Source organism: Culex quinquefasciatus, chromosome 3, assembly GCF_015732765.1.
Source record: "Culex quinquefasciatus strain JHB chromosome 3, VPISU_Cqui_1.0_pri_paternal, whole genome shotgun sequence".
Lineage (NCBI taxonomy): Eukaryota > Metazoa > Arthropoda > Insecta > Diptera > Culicidae > Culex > Culex quinquefasciatus.
Genome location: NC_051863.1, coordinates 78,265,143 through 78,287,358, shown reverse-complemented (window position 1 = coordinate 78,287,358; position 22,216 = coordinate 78,265,143). Strand labels below are relative to the sequence as shown.

The 22,216-nt window shown below is 38.7% G+C and overlaps 1 protein-coding gene across 2 annotated transcripts; it reads left to right on the top strand.

Annotated features, from left to right (window-relative positions):
* Positions 1–78: 78 nt before the first annotated feature.
* Positions 79–19,362, top strand: LOC6040835. Of its 2 annotated transcripts, XM_038260418.1 has the most exons (5): positions 79–798; positions 4,878–6,028; positions 6,085–6,381; positions 12,813–12,950; positions 18,004–19,362. In XM_038260418.1, the coding sequence occupies exons 2-5, from the start codon at positions 5,683–5,685 to the stop codon at positions 18,276–18,278; spliced, it is 1,056 nt and encodes a 351-aa protein (XP_038116346.1). In that variant the 5' UTR covers positions 79–798; positions 4,878–5,682; the 3' UTR covers positions 18,279–19,362. The 2 variants fall into 2 exon arrangements, with proteins under 2 accessions (XP_038116346.1, XP_038116345.1); XM_038260417.1 differs by lacking the exon at positions 79–798 and having other exon boundaries at positions 4,991–6,028; positions 6,085–6,348.
* The last annotated feature ends 2,854 nt before the right edge of the window (positions 19,363–22,216 follow it).

Below are 22,216 nucleotides of genomic sequence, written 5' to 3'. Positions count from 1 at the left end.
CTGCACATCGAGCCACCCCACTACACACTCTCTAGGATACACGCGAGAGACCTCGTCAGGACGAATTTCGCCCCGAAAGGTTCATAGTATCGCGAGCGCTCAGCACGAAAGGATCCGTCCGGGAATCGGTGTCCGAGTGAAAGACACGGAGGAGCAGCAGGAAGAAGCGAAGAAAAAACAGGGTTGAAAATTTGTAGGATCCAAACGAAAAAAGTCCGGAACCAGTTATTGCTTTTCGAAACTCGGTACCGCTTTGCCTTCTAATATTTTTCATCGTCATCGTCATTTTTTATGGAAATCTCTGTTCTCTGTGCGTGTAGTAAAAGTGTGCTGAAACGAGTGAAAAGTGTGTCAATGTTCTTGCACTACTAGAGTCGGAAAAGCGAGAAAAAAGTTTTCACTGCTTGCTTGCCAATCGAAAGGCTCGTGCTCACTACTCAAAGTCAAAAGTCGCTAAAATTGCCTTCATTGCTAAATATAAAACGAAAAGTTTTGCTACCAAAAGTAAAATTAGTTTGCTGTCGTGCAGAAAAATAAGTTCTTTGTGAAAGTGAATACGTGATCCATGATTTCACCTTCAAAAATCAACCCCAAGCAAGTGTTTGAATAGTGTGATCTTATTGTGCATCGTCACCAAGTGCACGGCGTAGAATCGAAAGAGAGTCCCATCCTGATTTTTCTTCAACCCCCTTTACTCGAAAGGATTCATGCACGTAACAAAAGCACCTGCAGCACTACAACTACTACTACCCCAACCGCTGCTAGAGTGCAACCACACAGCGCGGCGAGTCCTGACAGGTAAGCAAAGGGAGCAAATTTCACTTTATTTGTGTCTGCCGACAAGGGAAATAAAGAAATTCAATGTAAAACAATTAGCCGTTACACGATGGGTCGTGAACCTACAAACAAAGGACATACATGGTGAATGAATGTTTAATTTACAGAATATGTTAATCAAATTAGGGTCATGAAATCTAGAGTAAATTTTCAAAAACAACCTAGAAATGTGTTGATTATTAACTACCCTAAAGTGACGATCTCCATCAATGCCATCATTTTCAGTCAAAGATATTAATTTAGCTTTGCTACCAATGCTAAACAAATTTAGAATAAAAAATGCTCCTGCAAGATTGTCACAATGATTGTCGAAATGACATAAACTATTGCAAGATAGAGTTATGAAAATTTCGAGACACATTTATTTGCTAGTGCATCCATCCCGGGATTTCCCAAGACAAAATCTCCGGATTTTTTTCTAAGACCGGAAATTAACGATTTCCTGATTGTTTTTTATTTTGTCCGGGTTTTCCCGAAATTGAAAAAAATAATTTATAGTAAATTCACAATTCAGTATAGTAAATTCACAATTCAAACAGTAATGGTTTCTCATCCTAGAGGTACTAGAATTTAAAATGTAACGAAATTCGACGGCAGTTTAAACCCGGTTTTTGCACAATGTTTCGATATCAAAACAAAGAGTGTATAATTGGCAAAGGAGCGCGTGGTCGTAAAAATATTCGGAGTGAAAAGTATTTTTTTTGTGTGTGCCTTTTGTTTCGCAGTTTTGTCGTGTATTGTGTGCTGCGAGGAGAAGATTGCTCTCTGAAAATGCAGTGTCATCAGTGCATAATTGACAAAGGGAGCGCGTGGTCGTAAATTTTTATTCGGAGTGAAAAGTGATTTCTTTTGTGATTTTCAAAGCCCTTCCTATATCATCGTTGATCGGAAGGCACGGCGTCGGGTGAATTGTGTTTAAATTTTTCGAATAAGGTTTTATTTTTTTGCGGTGAAAAAGCCATTTCTATATAATGAACGAAAGACGCACTGACAATTTGGATCGTTGAGTTAATAGTTGAGCAAAATAACTATGTGTGAGTGATTTTGTGTGAAGTTAACCAGAAAGACCTTCACATAGCATCGTTGCTCGGAAGGCTCGCCGACGGGTCTGTTATGAAAGTCCTCCCCATAGCGTCGTAGCTCGGGAGGCATCGACAAGTTAATACCTTATCCTACTAACCCAAAAAACAAAATTAATCACGTGATGCTTGAAGGAGATGCTGTGGATTCAACGGTCTCAAGCGGTATCAACAAGTATATAGCAAAAACTATGTGCTTGATGAGTCTGCAACTTCAACTATCGGACTAACATTCCTCCCTTTCGTTGAACTGCAGGCTTCTTGGGAGGGCGCCGGTATTGACTAATAAAGAACATCTGAAGATCCCGATGTTAAACAGTGAACGGATGGTTGGCTCCCACTGATCATTCTTGGTTCATTGTTTAACTTCAGCTGATCTGTCAATAACGGAGTTGCAGCTCATTGGCAGTCAACCATGCTCATGCTCATGCTCAATGTTTCTCAAAACAAAATTAGTACATCAATTTCCAAATTTAATGTTAAACAGGTATTAGAATAAATATGATAAACAAACGAAAATCATACTTTTTGACAGCTTGGCATTTTGCCTGCTTTGTTTGTCGCAGAAACGTCAGCCTGCATACATTTCTAGAGTTGTTTTTTTAAAAAAAGGTCCTGTAAACAAATTATGAAACACGAAAGCTTATAGGACCACTGAAGAAAAACTCTAGATTTTGAGTTGTTTGCGAGTTTGCCACAAACCAGTTTACGAGTTTGGCAAACTGTCAAACACCAAAAAAGGCGAGTTTGTTTGTTTGCCATAGCTTAATACCTCCTTAAGTTTGTTTGTTTGTTTGTTTTTCATAATATAAAACCTGCTTTATAAATCTACTGCCCCGATCCAAACTGTATTCCCGATTTTCAATGGAGATAGTATATAATCTTGAAATATAAAATAGGTCCCGGTGGCATTTTTCGAGACGAGATTAGTCTGATCACGCCTTCCGTCGGACGAGGAAGTCAATGTTGGCCCCGGTCTAACCTAGAGGTTGGGTCGTTAGCTCAACCCAGGTGTAGGAGTCGTCTCCCTGGGTCCTGTCTCGGTAGAGTCACTGGTAGGCAGTTGGACTCACAATCCAAAGGTCGTCAGTTCGAATCCCGGGGTGGATGGAAGCTTAGGTGTAAACAAAGATTAGCAATTGCCTCAACAATCAAGCCATTGGACACTTAGTTTCGAGTAGGAATCTCGCAATCGAGAACGCCAAGGCAATGCTGTAGAGCGAATAATTTGATTTGATTTGCTTTGAACTTTGTTTTTTTATGGCTCCTATACTGCCGTTCTACGCATAATTGTCCCATGTAATTTTTTGACGATTCTGACTTTTTATCATTTTTAAGTTTAGTTTTACATATACTTTTAGAAAAACACATAAAATCTAGTTCTTTGTTCAGAAAATCATTGAAAACAACACCAAGTCTGTTTGTCCCATCGTTGAACTTCTAAGCATAATTGTCCCGCCAAGTATTTTCTATCACGAAATAATGAGTTTTACGAAGCATTTTATCTTGTTTACCTGCAAGAGGATTACAAATAAGGGTGATAAAATGTTAACCAGGGTGATTAGGGACATACAGGGCGAATAGGGGCCCACGGGACAATTATGCGTAGAAACACAGAAATCGATCTAAAAATTTCAATCGCGTTTTTCTCAGTTGTCCTTTTTTGAACATGGGACAATTATGCGTAGAACGGCAGTATAGGAAATGTAAGTAAAACACACACAAATACATCCAAAGTAGAACCCTAAAAAAACAGTTTTTAAACTAGCCAAGTCACATAAATTATAATAATAATCAAAAATTGGTTGAAAACCAAACCTGCGGTGGGGATGAGTTGTAGAGAGTTGAATAAAATAAGTCTTGATAACTTTTTGCGGAGTAAAAAACGTTAAGGTGAAGCCGTTGATCATTTTCGAAGAAAATTGATCATCACTATAAAATATTCTGTATTAAATTCAATTTAGCGAATTTCTGCACCAAAATGAATCAGCATGTGCCGGTTGTTGCCTTCTTGAAGCCACTGAAGGAATTTTTGATCTAAAGCAATTGTGTTTTAAAATTTATATAATTTTGTGGAACAATCATTGACGTCCTAGTTGGCAATCATTGATTAATGGCGATTTCCATAACTTTACAAGGAATGGGATAATCGTTACCAAAAGAAATCAGCATGTGTAGGGCACTATTCTAAACAACTTGTTGAAGGAATTTTGTCAAAATATTGAAAGCGACGCAAAATTTATATCTTTGAACGAAAAATCATGACAATGATGGAAGTCTTCACGTTAAAAAGATTTTAAAAATTATAAAATGGACACATTTATGAATTAGAGATATTTTGTATATATTTGGGATGAAAAATACATATTTTGAGCCACACACTTAAGCAGTTTTATTTAATGGTAAAAAAATAAAGCAGATCGTGTCTTAGTTGACGTAAATGACTCTTTTTCAATTCTTAGTCATGATGGCCCAAAATCAGAACAGCGATGAAGATGGAACTGAGCATTACCTAACCGTTTGTTCCATTTTAATGATTGAGCCAATTTCCAGCAAGGAAATGAGAAAACAATTCTTTGCCAAAACTTCAGTGGAAAACTCCTTGAAAACTTTTGTTATAGAGGCTCTCTCCCCTACAGCAGTTTGTAACAACCCAAAAAAGTCCCCTCCGCACTCCCACCCACCTCTACTGCTGCACATTAATTATGCATAATGAGCAGTGTTGCCAAGTGTTGTCACATGCCGCCCTTTGCTGCTGGGCTACTCTGTATAGCTGTGTAGCAATGCTGAGGCTGCCAAGAAAGCATCAAGGACGGTCTCGAGCCGATTGCACCACTGTTGTTACATGGGATCGTTTTCCTACCCATCTTATTTTGATCTTTTTTTTTTTTGGTTGGCACCATGTTGTGTGGGATAAGTGTGTAGTAATTTCCTTCCTTATCGCTTCTTGCTCCTCTTTAGGTTGGTCGAGCCAGGAACAGGACACGCAGTCGAGCCAGCCGCAGAGAATTTAAAGATAAATATAGACAGCGCCAGGGACAAAATGAAGAAACTCGATACCGATTTATGACTCGTAAAAACCAGATCGGGTGGCTGTAAACTAAAGGTGACGACTCGTTGTCTACCGGCGGCTTCAACCGTGACGACCTACCAGCTAGCACCACCGACTATACCCCCTCCCCAACCACCGACTCCGACCAACGACGAAGACGACGGAACTGCAGTCACCTTCGAGCTGGGTGCGGGAAGCGGACCCCCCACAAACATCACCACCAATCCCTCCTTTTCCATCAGTAGCAGCAGCAGCAACAACAACAGACATAACCATAACCATAACCATCCACAGTCACATCAAGAACAAGCCGAAACTGCCACCCGAAGAATCGATAACAGCCACTACTATAATAGCTCAACGAACGACTCCGGCATCGATATTCAGGCGCCGGGCGCAGAAACATCAGGCACCGTGGACCGGCCCGCGACGGAATACGTACGGAACAAGAGTACGACGCGCAGTTGGCCGGTAATACACCGGAACAACTCGTACCGGTACCAGCTACAGCCGTCGGGACATAACCACCGGCGGCAACAATCGCACCAATACTATCAATATGACTACGACGCCCTAACCGGTGCGAACTGTCCCTCAAATGATACCAACAACAACATCAACTTTACCCTGAACGAAGATTATCTAGTCAACAATAGCAGTTACGATAAATCGCCCAGCATTGATAGCTATTATTATCAGCACTATAGGCCTAGTATGCAACAGTCGACCACGACCATGACCACGACTACTGCAGGACAGGGCGGCGCCACCATCACTTCTACCGCACACCACCAAACCCAAGCCGGCACGGCAACCTGTTGTATGATGCCACCACCAGTTCTATTCCTATTCTTCACATTGCTGATGACCTCGAGCGCGACGGCCATGCTCTGCGCCGCCATCATGACCGATCACTGGGAGCACGTGTCCTGGAACCGGGACCACCTGGAACGACTCGCAAACAAATCGTCCATCGAGCTGCAGTGGTACCTGGACGGCCGGGCGGCCAAGTTCTCCCTGTCCGAGATGCACCGAAAGTCCGGGGACGCCAGGAGAAAAGGTAAGAATCAAAAGCCATTTCTTCAGACCAAGAGTATGAAGTCATTCCCATTACAGATCTTGATCTGCCACGGCGCTACGGCTACGGACCCCGGAACAACAAACCGTCGCCGGTAGACAACCGAGCCAACGTGTTCCTGGTGCCGATGAACGGCGGCATCTGGACACTGTGCGTCGATCTCACGCCCGACGAGCTCCGGTCAATGTCCGAAGACGGCTTCCCGCAGGTCGACCAGTGCGTCAACTATCTCGCCGGCAATACTGACAACGGCGCCCAGCCGAACGCCAACGAAGAAAATACCCGTGCCGAATGGCAACACAGTGAGTTCCAGCCCTCATTACATCCGCATTTAAGTAGGTACAACTGCGTGTGAAAAGCAATTCACCTTGTTTAACTTCAACGGCCCTGTCACTGTCTATTACTTCCTCCTTCTCCCTCTCTCTCTCTCTCTTCAATAAATTGTCAAATTATTAATCGTTCCACTTGAATGATCAAAGCCTTTCTCCACTATCTACCTCTACCATCCATCCGTAATAACTCCAATTTTGATAATCCCCCCAAACAACCCCTTACTAATTGCGCGGGAACCGTCCTCCCGTGTCACAATTCCTAGTGGTCAGTCGTCCAAGAGTGCGTGTGTGGTTTCACCAATTGAGAGATTAGTTTGCTCACGTAATTCGTTTGTTGTACCTAGAAAGGCCGCTTCCAAAGTTTAGCTTTGCCATCCATAGCAAGAAGTGTGACGCCGCATGCTTCTAATCAATAGTCATTCGATATGGCACTTATTTTGCAATGTCAATAAAACGCGGGGGGGGGGGACCCATAAAATTGCGCGACAGTAACGACGTTGGACGGACTAGATGTTTCTCTGCCTACTCGGCTATCCTTCCAGAGCAGAGCATGCCAAAAGGGCTTGTGGTGGCCTCGGCACTATGAAGACATTGGAAACAGCAAGAATAGCATAACTCATGTAGTAGTGAGTCCTTTCATCCGTCTAGTTCGTAGAATGAATCTATTTACTAGATTAAAGCTTTGGTAGCGTATACTCAATTGATCAAAAGATAAATTCATTTTTATACATAATGAAAACTTTTAAAAATATTTTTAAAATTCAGCAATTTCAAAATTTTAAACAAACAAAAATAAAAACTCAAATTATTTAAACATACAAAATAATAAGACATAAAAATGTGCAAGCCATTGTTTCAGCCGGCCGCGCAAAAATAGTCATTTTAATTGTCAATTGGAAACTTTCATACAACCTAAATAGGCTTGTTAGAAAACTTCAATTTTCCTATTTCAGCAACCAGAGATAAAATTCTATGTCTCTTAGACAATTTTATAGCAAATTTTCTGAACTTATAAAAAAAAATCCAGAGACGGTCACTCGCGGTTATTTTTATTTTTTTTATTGAAAAACTGCAAATATTTCACTGAAATCAAAATTTCGGTGGCTATATCTTGAAAACGAGGTACTTTATCAAAAAATCTGTAAAATTTACAAATTTACATAAAAATTAGGATAAAAAAGTTTTAGGTATTAAAGTTCAATGGCTTAAAACTTGCGCGTTTTGGCCCTCTTGAACATATAAAAAATCTCAAAAATAAAAAAATACAGATTTTGGGAACTTAAGTTTTTGTGAAAAAAAAGTTTATTTAAAAAATCGGCAGAATTTTTTCCATGTACAGTAGGGTGACAAGAAAAATTGAAAATTTCGGAAAATCGCAAGAGATACCCCCTGGATCGATTCTTTAGGCAAAAACAAGTAACTGTGCCAATTTTGAGCCAAATCGGTTAAGGTTTAGGGGTCGCTTTTGATCGTAGAAGAATATATGGGGAAAATCGCAAAAATGAATGGGGAAAAACATCGCTTCAGGATTTTTGCAGCAGGTGGCGCAGGTCTCGCCCAAAATCGTCCAAGTGTGAGATTCTTGAAGGAAATTTAATTACCTACAACTTTGTAGAAGGTTGCAAGACGATCCGAGTTGATCCTGATGAGTTATTAGCAATGCGATGAAAAGAAATCGGCTTATATACTTGAAAGTATACAAGGGGTATATAGTAGGAAGTATATAAGAAAATATTTTTTTTCTACAAAAAATACCAAAAATCAGGATCAACTCGGATCGTTTTGCACCCTTCGACAAAGCTGTAGGGAATTAAATTTCCTACAAGAATCTTACACTTGGACAATTTTGGGCGAGACCTGCGCCACCTGGCAGAAAATTACTGAAACTATGTTTTTCCCCATACATTTTTGTGATTTTCCCCATATAAACTTCAACGATGAAAAGCGACCCCTTAGCCTTAACCGATTTGGCTCAAAATTGTTTATTGTCACCCTAATGTACAGTCATCTCACATATTCAGAACACCCACAAATTCGGAACACTTTTGTGATAATTTGTCAAAAGCATGCCAAATGCATATTTTCTGTCGACCCTACTATTTTTAGGACCTTTATTTGGGCATTCTCTTGTTATTTCACTAGTAAAAGTAATACTTTGAAAACAAAAAAAAACTGCATCTCAAGACTCATTCAAAGCAGCAAAACACTTCCTCCAAATTGCCTGTTCCATAATTGGAGCCTAACATTTCAAAAGGGCACATAAATTTTGTAAACAATAACCCTTTCACTCGAATGACAGTTTACATAAGGTGTGAAAGGGACACACTCTTGTCTAAAAAAGTTATGTGCCCTAATGAAATGGCAAGCACGAATTGTGGGATGTTGTTGTGCCTCACACAATCGTGGAACACCTGAATTTAACTGATTTTTCACAAAAAAAAGTTAACAGACCATTCATAAAACATAACTAAGCTTAAGTTTCATTGATTTCAGTGTGTGAAGTCATTATTTTGTTACAAATATGTACTCCTGGAGAGAACCAAAGTTTGTTTACATACGTAAGAAAAAAGTGTTACAAATTTGTGGATTTCAAGGGTTAAAGTTTTTCTTCAAAAACTTGATATAAAAGTTAAAGTTTGCAGTTGTTCGATACAGCATTCGAAAGAACGCATGAAAAGCTTTCAAATGAAGGTAAAAGCGAATCATTAAGTTCAATTTTCGATTTGCCATGATTTTTTGAACATTGGTCGACCCGAACAGACGGTAGTAAGGGAGCGTTCTTTTATTACGTAACGCAGTAGGGGGAGGGGGTCGGAGGCCGTGTTACGCTCCATACAATTTTTTTAAAATTTGTATGGAAATTTTGTTACGAGGGGGGGGGGGAGGGGGTCTAAAAGTCCGATTTTTCGCGTTACGTAATAAAAGAACGCTCCCTAACTAAATTCTGAAATGGCATGAAACAAAATAACAGAAAGTGATATAGAATATTCTTGGAAAATCCATTTTTGCATAAGAGTTTAATAACAGTTTATGTTATCATAACAAAATTTGTTATTGGTCTGTTATTAGTTGAAAGACAAAACAGACGGAAATAACTTGGGAATAACATGTTTTGTTATGGAATAATAACACCAACTGTTATTGGGTCGGTCGGATTAGTTGTCAAAATAACAAAAAAGAGTAACAAAGATTTGTTCGAAGAATAACTTAAAATGTTACAAGTCTGGTATAACAATCACAATCCAATAACAAAAAAATCATAATGACGAATAACCAAATTTGTTATAAATAACAAAAAATGTTATTCGCCTAGTATTTTTAAATATCAAAAAATGTTATTCCCAAGTTATGCCCGTCTGCTCGGGGATCTGTAAACTGTTCCGAATATGAGGTATGGCTGTACCTATTTTTTCTGAACAGTCCTCATCAATGCCTACAACTTTGCCGATGACACCATATTGATCTGAAATTCCTTCAAAAGTTACAAATTTTCGAACATCTACGTACCATTTTTGTATGGTCAGCTGCCAAAATTGAATGGAGACTTCTATAGCTTTTTTTTAAAGGTCCTATAAACATCTGGATGACAATAGCTTATAAGTCCTTTAAAAACTCTAGACTTGTATGGGTGAACCAATGACACAAAATGGCTTATTTGGTCATAGTTATAGGGAAGGCCTCCACAAAGTTTAAGCCAAATCAAAAAATACAAATAAAACCAATTTCTGGTTTTGTTAGAGAATTGCTCATATGACTTATGAATTTATCACAAAATATTTTAATTGCAAAAGTAACATCCTGGATTAGAACTTGTGAATTATTACAAAAAAGTACACTAATTTATTTGAATTCACTTTAAAAAGATTACAAACTTCACGGAAGTTAAGTTACGCTTAGCAAACTACCGGAAATTCCCGAATCCCTAGAATATTGCTTTTGTTGCAGAGTAAGAGTAAAATCGCCTTTATCGCCTTGTTAAAAAAGAGGACCAAATCTGCAACAAAAAAAGCAATCTCGATCTGCGATGGCATAATCATCATCAAAAGAAAATCTCTAGACGTTCATCAAGAGAAAAAAATCCGAAGGGAGCACGGCTCTCCTCTCTCGCGCACGAAAGATCGGTAAAAAGAACCGAAAAAAAAATCATCGTCTTGATTATTCGGCGGAACATCTTTTTCACTACTACACTTTCAGGTGTAACGTCACACGTCAAAAAATTACCTGTCACATTTTGTAGATGGGCAATGTATGTACCGTCAGTGGGGGTGACATTGGGTCTGGGGGGTGAGATTGGGTCAAAGTGATTTTTTACGGATTTTACCATTTCTCAGATTCTTTTCAATGAAACTGAATTCTGTTAAAAGGGTTGTGTAGGGGACATCTTAAGATGACTTCGCTGAAAAAAATCTGGTTCCTAGAACATATCCTGTTATTTTGGCAGATGTCTAAAGTTGGGGTACGTTTTTGGCCAAAAATGACCTCTCGAAAAATCATTTTTCTAATATTTTTGTTAGAATTGCTCGAAAACTACCCAAGTGTTTGAAAATCTCCACTTCAAACATTGTAGCGTGTCAATACGATTCCCTCGAACAAGAAACGCTGTTGGATGACTTGTTTTTACCATATCTTTGTATTTCAGCATCATTTTAGTTTCATTTGACCCAATGTCACCCCTCTAAGGGGTGAGATTGGGTCAATTTTCAAACAATTGGCATTTAAGGTAGTGTTCATCAAAATCGACCATATTTTGGGAAAATGTTAGTAAACTATCTAAGAACAAATCTACGTTAAAAGATTTTCGATGTTATTTAAATTGTTTTTGTTATTAAGAAATTTCGAGAAGTGTTTCGTTTTTTGACCCATAGTCACCCCCACTGACGGTACACAAAGTGAAATAAATATTATAAAGTGGTGCTGACAGTGAAATTCACGAAAAATCAACAGCAGATTGATTTTCTTGGAGAATTTCGGGAGCGATTTTCGTGATTTGCCTCCCTTCTCTTTCGGGGGTAAAGAAAGTTCGCAAGCGAAATTGATTTTTTTTGCGATTATTCCATCCCTAATCTCTCTCGATTAAACTTTTCCATATCAAACCTATGATCTGAAATATATGTCTGGATTTATATTATTTTTTAATTAAAATTTTACCTGCTTAAGAATATCGTTTTATTCACATTTTCAAAAAAAAAACCTGCACACTCCTAATGTTAACATTCACTGACGTGATCAACTGATCACACACATTGGTACATCGTTTAGCTCGAAATGACCAAAAAAATCCACGAAAATCCAAATTAAATTTCTTTTTTTTTTTGTTTGGATAGAACAACACTTTTGAAAAAAAAAAATTACTATCTCAACAAACGTATCGCGAGTTGCTGTGTTGGTCTCTGAAGCATATCAAAAAAATGAAGGCTAATCAGATTTTAAAACTCTAAATGACTTTAGGGTAGTGTTGGGGTCATATTCGACATATAAATAAAAATAAAAATAAATAAAATACGTGATTCGATTATATGAAGTGGAATTTGTCCAGCGCCTTCGGAAAATTGAGTCTGGACTGTACTAATTTTTATGCTTTATGGGCAATTTCCAAAATTAACGGAGACTAGTATGGACGAACCTACGATGCAAAATGCTTTCTATGGTCAAAGAAAAGTGTTAGTCAAATAATATAAATATCAAATTAAAATTTAATTAAATCGGATTTCAAAGAGAATTGATCCAATCGAGAATTTCAAAAAGTTACAAACAATTTTGAAAACTTGTGAACTAGAAATTTTAAAAGCAATAAAGGGGAAATTCTCGTATGTTTGGCAGGTTAAGCACTCGCTCCTAACTATATCAATTTGCTGAATTCCACTATTTAAGCAACGAATTTTGCAAAACTTTTGATAGAAACTTGCTTGCTCACTTCTTATTGAGCTATTTATCACTGGATTTCAGTTGAAAACGCATTTAATAAGCTGTAATTTTAATTAGAGGCAAGCTGGAATTAGATCCTGTTCCCCTAACAAGTTTCGATTATTTATGTTTTATTTATGCAATAAGTGCTAATTTGATGATCAAAAAACCCCTCGAAATGTTGCCCCAATTTGTCTGTAATAACCTCCTTTTTTTAACTGTAAAAAACTGATGAAAGGACTCACTCAGACCTGCCAGACAGCATTAAACGCGCTTAGATTGAACTTTACGCTTGCTCCTAGAACGCTCACCTCACGCTAGCACAACATAACATGCCCTCGCCTTTTACGAGTTCCACCCACAAATCCGGCCCCTTCCCACCAAACGAAACACTTTGCAATGACACTGTTTCCCAATCCCGCTGCTGCTTCTGCCCTACTTTAACTTACACTCCGGATGAATATTTTCCTCTACACCTAAAATCTAATGTTTCTCGTCTTCACACAAATCTAACGCCACCCCCCTCCCAGGAATGCAGAACCTGTCGATCTCCTGCTCACTGGTGTGCCTTATCATCCTGGGTAGTGCCGCCCTGGTCGGGGCATTTGGCGTGTGTCAGCGGCAGATCAGTGCCGTGCTGGTTACCGGCGTGATGTACTTGTTGGCCGGTGAGTATTATAAATGAAGTGCACAAGTGGAAAACAGGGTCGTCTCTACAACACGGGCTAAAAATAGCTCTCCAGCAGAAGCGTGTGTCCTGGAGAGCAGTTGGAGTCGGAGTTTTGTTCTGAGCACAATGGGCAGTTCTCTGAAAAATATTTTTTTAGGAATTTTGAAATGTTATTGTTTGAACGAAACCATTGTGCGTTTTTTTTTCGAAGGTCATCTTTATTAATTTCTCGAAAAAAGCTTGTTTTGAACGGTAATTGCGTTTTTTTTCTAGAGAACTGCTCATTAGGATGTAACAAAATTGACTTTTTGGTAGGCATTCAGGGGTTTGTTCCGGTGGGCATACTGAGCCCAAAAGCTTGATTGGACGTAACAGGAGCTGGCGCTCCGACCTTCAATTTTAAATGGGATTTAACCCGTAAAAAAAGATTTTTTCAAAAATGTCACTTTTTGAGGCATTTTGGCCACCAATGCGTTTACCAAAAACATCACTGGCGTGTAGGCCAGATCCTTGCGCATCTTTTGGTGTATATAACATTGAAGTTTGGAGCACCCTGGAGCTCGGTACAGACCTTCAAAGTTTGGCATTTTTTCGAAAAATCGGCCCCAGCAAAATCAAATGGCGTCTCGGCCGTCGCGAGGTGCGACGCTTATCTTTTTTGCCGGGGACGATTTTTCGAAAAAATGCCAAACTTTGAAGGTCTGTACCGAGCTCCAGGGTGCTCCAAACTTCAATGTTATATACACCAAAGATGCGCAAGGATCTGGCCTACACGCCAGTGATGTTTTGGTAAACGCATTGTGGCAAAATGCCTCAAAAAGTGACATTTTTGAAAAATCTTTTACGGGTTAAATCCCATTTAAATTGAAGGTCGGAGCACCAGCTCCTGTTACGTCCAAACAAGCTCATATTTGGGATTTGGGCTCAGTATGCCCACCGGAACAAACCCTGAATGCCCGCCAAAAGTCAATTTTGTTACACTCTACTGCTCATAAACACAATGCAGAAAAAAAAGTCAACGACAACCTCCCCTCAGTTGTAACGACACGCGAGAAGGTACGGAAAATAGATCCTTTGATGGGGCACTGCCATCACCAAATGATGCGCTCCGGAATGGTTTTGCCGACAGCTCCGAGAGAGAGAATGAGTCGACAACAGACGCTGGCAATGTGTGTAAGTCTAGAAAGCTTTCGGGGCTCGTCGTTGTCTGGCCAAAAGGCAAAATTGACCAAAAAAAAAACTGGAGCACGAAACGTTACCGACATGCATATTCTGGGTCCTAAGGCCTAGGCAGGTGGGTGGGATAGCTTCTATCATGACTAGCACAAATAATCGTCAAAACGTTTGTTGGTGAGCATGCACGAAAACAAGTTCCGACAGTGAAGCTTAGATTTAGACACAGGACGTCTCACTTTCTTTGGGAGGGGGCTGTTTTAGAATCAATGACTCTGAAACGGACCACGGCCAAAGGTAGTTAATTTCAAACATCAGCTGTTTTGAACATGACGCACAGTTGGCTGGAACGAACTTAATATGAAATTTGAATACAGTAGTTGTTCGGTAACTGGCCGTTGTTTAACTGGGCGCTCGATAACTGGGCCGTAGCCCAGTTAAAAAGCAGGCAAACGTCAAAAAACTAAAACAAACCAAAATGATGCAAAAATCATATTCAATAAGGCTGGTACAAATATTTTTAAAAGTTTTTGTCAAAGAGTCCAAAACATTGAAGATCTGGCAACCGTGTTTCGAGTAATGACCACTTAAGTGATATTTATGTACTTTTTTGAAGCCGGATATCACCTAAATGTATGTAAACTATGTCCGGATCCATCATCCGACCCATCGTTGGTTAGGTAATTGAAAGGCCTTTCCAATGAGTCCAAAACATTGAAGATCTGGCAACCCTGTCTCGAGTTATGACCACTTAAGTGATATTTATGTACTGTTTTGAAGCCGGATCTCACCTAAACGTATGTAAACTATGTCCGGAACCATCATCTGACCCATCGTTGGTTTGGCAATTGAGAGGCCTTTTCAATGAGTCCAAAACATTGAAGATCTGGTAACCCTGTCTTGAGTTATGACCACTTAAGTGATATTTATGTACTTTATTGAAGCCGGATCTCACTTAAATGTACGTAAACTATGTCCGGATCCATCATCCGACCCATCGTTGGTTAGGTAATTGAAAGGCCTTTCCAATGAGTCCAAAACATTGAAGATCTGGCAACCCTGTCTCGAGTTATTACCACATAAGTTATATCTGTTTTATTCTGGAACTAAAAAAAGCTGAAATGTGTGTCCAAACCACTCATATTACCCATTTTTGGTAAAAAGTGAGGAAGGCATCAACCACATAAGTGGATTAGGTTAGTTTTTATACAGATAATGGCGATATACAGTTATTTCACAGTACAATATCATCAAACAAATCGGTTTTTATGTATAGGAACTCAATCATCTCTTAAAATTTATTAAAACTAAATAAGTAATGTTAAATCTTCTTTTCTACTATAAAAGCATTTGATTAACCAGTGTTACGTAATGTAAGGATGATCCACCATCTGTAAAAGTATATATGAAACCTTTCATTAACTTTTCTATCAAAACCTAGCAATTTGTACTGCATTTTGCTTTTATTTCCTTCATCACTAAGGTAGGGGTATCCAGTAGCGTGGCTCACGGCTATATGAAAAAGACAAAAGTGTTCAATTTCGAACGCCTCGACCGGAATGTTGTAGCAATATGGCCCCAGAACATAACCTGAAATTTTGAGCGTATTTGGTTAAGGTTTAGTACTTCCACCATTGACCTGAAGTTAGTATGGAACTTCTAAAAATTTACTATGGGAAATTTTCACTTTTAACCTCTTCATAGAGAAATTTTCCCAGTCCAATCAAAATTTCCTATTCTCAGGTTTCTTATAGTTTTTGATCCGGGGAACAACTTTGTAGAACATCGCAAAGCGCTAGTAATTGATCCCGAAAAGATACAGGATATTTTTTGGAGTACGGAAACAAAATTCAACGTTCTCTAAAAATTTGTCTGTATCTTTCCGGGATTAATTCCTAGCGCTTTGCGATGTTCTACAAAGTTGTTTCCCGGATCAAAACCTATGAGAAACCTCTACTCTGAAAAAAATCATACGGCATAGGAAAACTTTCTCGAAGAAGAGTTAAAAAGTTGAAAATAAATTAATTAAATTTATTGAAATTTCTTTATAACTTCAGATTAAGAGTGGAACAACTAAACATTAACAAAATGCGCTCAAAATTTCAGGCTAGCTTCTGCGGCTATAATGCTACAAAATTTCGGTCGAGGCGTTCGAAATTGAACACTTTTGTCTTTTTCATATATCCTGGATACTATCCAGGTTTTTAAGCGAAGATGGCGTTCGAAATGGTGAACGTCCGAAATGTCAAAATCGCGCAGTAGCACCAACATAAGAAAAAAATGTGGCTGTCATGCCATGGTACACTTTTTTTGTAATGTTGGTATCACCGCGTGATTTTGACATTTCGAGTGTTCATCATTCGAACGCTATTTTCGTTTTAAAACCTGGATAATCTTGAACTTTTTATTGAAAGCTCGAAGACCCACCTTTCTATATACAGCAATTCCATTTGAAAAGAGCCTAAACCGAAAAAAATTCTGGGGGTTCATTGGCCAAAATAATTAGACCCGTATTTCTTTTTTGCCATTAGGGTGACCTACATCGTGCTAGGGTGGTTCAAAAAATGGCAATTTTCGTCATTTTTCGCAAAAACCTCTTTTTTTCTAAAAATCATATCTCCGCGCCATTCAATTCGATTTTAGCTGTCTTAGACGCAATGTCATCGCTGAAATTTTAAAGTTATCGCAGTGTTAGTGGAAAAAGTTGACTTTTTGCCGATTTCATAATTTTCTCGTTTTTGCGCGTGGCGCGTCGAAAAACTCAGTTTTTATTTTCAACAAATCATATCTCCGTAACGTACGGTTCGACATCGCCAATTTTTTTATATGTAATGTGAAATTTCCGAGGAATCCGATAAAAATATTTTCAGACATAGACTCTTTGGTCCAGACACGGTCAAAACGCCATTTTAAGTTTTCATGCGACTTTTTCAAATGTTATGCTGGATTTTGAAACTTCTTACTATTCCGTAGTAACAGTTCAATAGGGCGGATCTGCGTTTGTAAACAAGTAGTCTACCCTCCTCTTACTTGATGTGAACTGTCACTTGAGCGAAAGGGATAGACGGCTTGTTTACAAATGCAGATTCGCTCTAATGAAATGTTACTACGGTATTTTTCCCAAATAGCCAAACTCATCACCTTTCTTTTGCGTCTAAGACAGCTAAAATCGGATGAAATGTCGCGGAGATATAATTTAAAAAAAAGATGTTTTGCGAAAAATGACGAAAACTGCCGTTGCGTTTTATATCAAGTTTTTAAAGAAAAACAATGACCCCCATGCAATCCACAAATTCGGAACGCTGTTTACGGATGTAAACAAACTTGACTTCTCTCCAGGAGCATATATTTTAAACAAAATAATGATTCCACACACTGAAACCAATGAAACTATATTTCAAACTGCAATATCTCTGCAATGTCTAGATAATTATTTTTCTAACTGATTTAATATTATTAAATATAATAATGCAAAACTTGTTCACAGTTTTCATGCTGAATTTACAAACAACATAACCTACACGTGTACGTTGTGCATACCGAGAATAATATTCCTTATCATTTGTCTAATTTGCATGGGCAGAAGACACAACAAACAAAGCCGCAGAATAAAATCTAATCTTTATGAAAATTGCGCTCACACAAGAATGAAACACAAGCAATCATGTTTCACAATGTTGTACTCTCTCGCTCAAACCATTGGGCAGCAATCTACCCAATGCAGTGACTTTGGTGAGGCGCCAAACAGACACTATCTATAAATTTTATCATTTTTGTGATTGCGCTCCAAAAAAGCAAGAGCAGAAATCCAGCTATAGCATGCATCTATTAACTAGATTACTTTTCCTCCTGCTTCCTCCCCATGTTTATCGTTTCAGCTCTGTTTGCACTGTTCACGCTGATGATAATACACTTCAAGCGCCAGCAAGGACGTCCGCTGACGGAGATCGACTACGGCGTGTCCATCGACGGCGTGGTCGCCATCAAGCCGGACTATCTGTACGCTCAGCCGCTGCTGGACGCGCGGGTCATCGTAACCGCCTGGAGCCTCGACCTCGGCTGGGGTGGCGTCGTTCTGTGCGCCTTCACCGCGTTCCTCTGGATACTGCTGTCCAAGATCATGAGATTCAACCCGCTGTCGGCAATGATTTGATGATTCAAAATCAAGTTCAACAAGGTGGCCGTCTACAATGTGACATAGGCAAATGCGTCGCGGCGGTGCGTGATCTGTGGTTAATAGGTACTTCTCTGCATGTTCCAAGATTGTTTTACCCCATCCACAACACGCTCTACCGATATATAGAAGAAGAACCAACAACTAGACTCTCCCTTCCTCCCTCCACCCCCACATCTTTGAAATCGATCTGTAGTGTGGCCTATCCAGTTTAAGATACACACTAACATACCACGTACATATTAAAAGAAAAACACCCATCTAACGAATTCAATACCACCTCTTTGTAGAACAAATCAAATCGCTATCAAGCAATTCTTTTCCATTTGTAGACTGATGAAATCAGAACCAACAAAAAAAGGAAACATTTTTACAGACTAAAGTCAGCTTTTAACAAAAACCAAATCTGTAGTTTTGACTTATTGGATTTCGCTAAAATCAACAACGTCAAAAAAAAGAAAAAGAAAATTTATTAAATCAATCGCTACAACCGATAGGGATGGTTTCGCGTTGGAACTAAAGAAATGTAGTCATTTAAAAGAGCTTTCAAAGATGAAAAGGATATTGTATTGAAGAGAAGAAAAAAAAAACTAACGAATTATCGAATGGAACAGTACACACACCCACGCGGTACGACTTATTGCAATGCTTTCATTGCCAGTTTTGGATTCTACGTATTTTTTCCCTCCTAGAAACCCGAGAAGAAATTCAAACAACAAAACAACACTTTATCATAACAATGCATCATCATCAAAAGGGCACAATTTGTCCTAAGAGGAACAAAAAGTAAACTTTAAACGTTTAACAACACAAATAAACTCACACACACACACAAATGCTGCAAAAATCCACTCATAAATCTAGACTAAATTTTCAAAACAACATATGAGTCATGGGTTTCCTATGCAGATAGGACCTTTTGAAAATTTAATCTAGAAATAACTTTGCATTACTAGATTTACTAATATATTTTATGTAAATGCTTTGCCTTAACAAAACAAAACTAAACAAAATGAACAAGCGCATGAAGATTCACTATATACAAATAAATGATCTATCGGAAGAAGCTGTTTCTTTTTTTTGTGAAAGTATCCTTTACTATATTAGCTAATAGAGTAATCTATGTGAGTACGTATTGCGTGTACGTACACGAAAATAAAGTGAGGTTAAATTTTGTCAGGCAGCAAAACCAAATGGTGCGCAAGTGCGCGTTCGCGAAATGTCATAAAGCTCTATAAAGCGACGAATTTTCTAACGTTTTCCTACATAGAATGTGTGTATGGGATCGTTCAAAATAGTATGGAAATCTGTTTCCCAGTCAACTCAATCGGAATTCTGAAACGGGATTCAATTCGAATAGTTTACGTATCCCGTTTGAACGCAACAACTGGTTGTTGCTTTTGAGACGGAATACGTAAACGATTCGAATTGAATCCCGTTTCAGAATTCCGATTGAGTTGACTGGGTTGGAATGTGACTACACGCAGAAAAATGTTTTGTAGAATCAGCCTGTACAAGGTTTGAATCAACAAAATTTTTGTTGAATATAATCAACGCCGATTTTGCGTTGTAACAAACCATGATTTTCTTGATTCCACAAAAGTCTTTTGTTGTTTTGAAAAAGCTGCTTTGACGTTTAGCGTTGATTCAACAAAAAATATGATTTTCAAATCAACAAAACGTTTTGTTGATTCAAATATGCCTTATTTTTCTACGTGTACTTTGGGCATACCAAATGTGTATGCAATGTTTCGTCATTTGATTGGGGTTCGGTTGGGTGCTTTAGTTCACGCTACGACGAAAGCTTGAATTAATAAACCCAAAAAACTATTTTTTTTCGTAATCACAACTTAAACCACAAAAATGGTTTCAAGATACAGCTTTACACCTTTCAGCAAAGTTACTCAGAATGGCCAGTTGTGATGTTATGTTTTTCCTTGATGATGTGTTCGGCTACTGCTGACCTGAAATGGGGGACAAATCCTTTCCGTTTTTCCTCCTTGGCAATTCTGACATCTGTGTTTACATGCTCATCCAACCTGGTTTGCAGCAATCTCTTAGTTTGTCCAATGTAGCTCATATCACAGTGGCCTCAGGATACCTCGTAGATGCCGGGTTTGTCTAAAGTCGGTATAGGGTCTTTCGTTGAACCTAAGATGGATTCCAACTGGCTGAAACTGGCGAAACTATGATCAATGCTAACAGCATCGACGAAAAACAGACAAAACCTCCCCGCTCCTTCCAGCACAAATCAACAGCTTCAGGATGACGGTATCCAAATTAATATGAGAAGCAACAACAAAACACCAGGACAACGCCGAAGTACGAATAGTGAAGGAACTCAAGGAGAAACCCGTATACTACCTAAAAGCGGACAAGAGAAACCGGGTAGTAATACGGATATACCAGCGGATACACCAGCGATGAATCTTTAGTCGAGAACAGAAAACTGATGAAGTCTGCAAGTAGTAGACGAAATACGTATCTGTCAAGATTTTAAAAATATAAAGCGGAATTAAAAGGAACAACTCGTTTCTTTGTATTCATAGTAATGCATTCTGCTAAAACGCTCAACCAAACCACAAACGAAACAATTATGTTTGATCTCAAATTTAAACTAGGGGAACATCATATAATTCCATTGAGAATCTAATGAAGGGGAAACAACACTTTAGTGTTTAGTTGCAGCTAGTATTTTCGACAGAAATTTAGTTAGAGTTCTGAAAGCGTAATTCACGTTTATACAACGGACAGGAAGGATCAAACTAATTTTATTTTGTATCAAGGAAACTGAAGCTTGTTGCTCACTTTTATTTGAGCTATTTATTACTTTGGAACAGTCAAAAACACTTTATGAAAGCTGTAATTCATGATCAAAGTGCTGATAGGGCGATAATATAAGTAGGCTGAAAAAGAATTAGTTCCCCTATTAAAACTTAAGATAGGGTTGTCTGATCTTCGATATTTTGAGATTATTAGAAAGGCCTTTCGATTACCCATCCAGCGACGGGTCGCTTGATGGATCCGGACATCATGATTAACGATATTCATGAGATTCGGTTTCTGATAAGTATTATTATATCACTTAAGTGTTCAAACCTTTTGGTAATCTTTTGAACTCATTGGTAAGGTCTATCAAATACCCTTCTTAAAAATACGCTTTTTGCCTTCCTCACCTCACTGAGGCAAAGCTATAAAATCACTCGAAAAATGAACTTAGTAAATACACCTCCTAGATATACCTTTACGTATACCTATCGTCTCAGATTCTGAACAAATCGTGCTTGCCATTTCATTAGGGCACATAACTTTTTTAACCTAGAGTGTGTCCCTTTCACACCTTATGTAAACTGTCATTTGAGTGAAAGGGATACACAATTGTTTACAAAAGTTTTGTGCCCTTTTGAAATGTTAGGCTCCAAATGTCTGTGGGGATGTGTGTAGACACGATTTTTTTTCCACACGATTATCTCAGAACTGACTGAACCGATTTTGGCCGGATCCGCCTTATTCTGTTCGTTTTGGGGTCCCCTAAGACCCTATTAAATTTTATTTTGTTTAGTAAAGTATTTAAAAAGTTATGCTAAGAAAAAGATTTTTGTAGATACAAAAAAGGGTGATTTTTTGCATAACCTCAAAAGCCCGGGTCTTTTTGTTTACGTGCGAGAGTCAGATGCGAAACGCCCGGTTGCCATATTGCTTCAAATGAGTGTCTGCATGTTTTCTGGAAAAGTCTGTATCAGGTATATATTTTTTTCGCAATTCGCAATTTTCGCAATTTTCAGTGTAAGAACGGGCCTTGACCGATCTTATGCACTAGGTTCCCGACGAACACGCCCTTACACCTACATCTCACCCTTGCTCTGAGTCAGTACGAGCAGCACGCTAGAACACGCTTTGAGTGTTCGTGCCAGGCA

Excerpts from the sequence above, each read along its gene's own strand:
- LOC6040835 (XM_038260418.1), top strand. The coding sequence starts at position 5,683 with ATGCAACAGTCGACCACGACCATGACCACGACTACTGCAGGACAGGGC. Across the intron at positions 6,382-12,812 it reads CTCATTACATCCGCATTTAA|GAATGCAGAACCTGTCGATC; the intron begins GTAGGTACAACT and ends CCCCCCTCCCAG. Across the intron at positions 12,951-18,003 it reads CGTGATGTACTTGTTGGCCG|CTCTGTTTGCACTGTTCACG; the intron begins GTGAGTATTATA and ends TTATCGTTTCAG.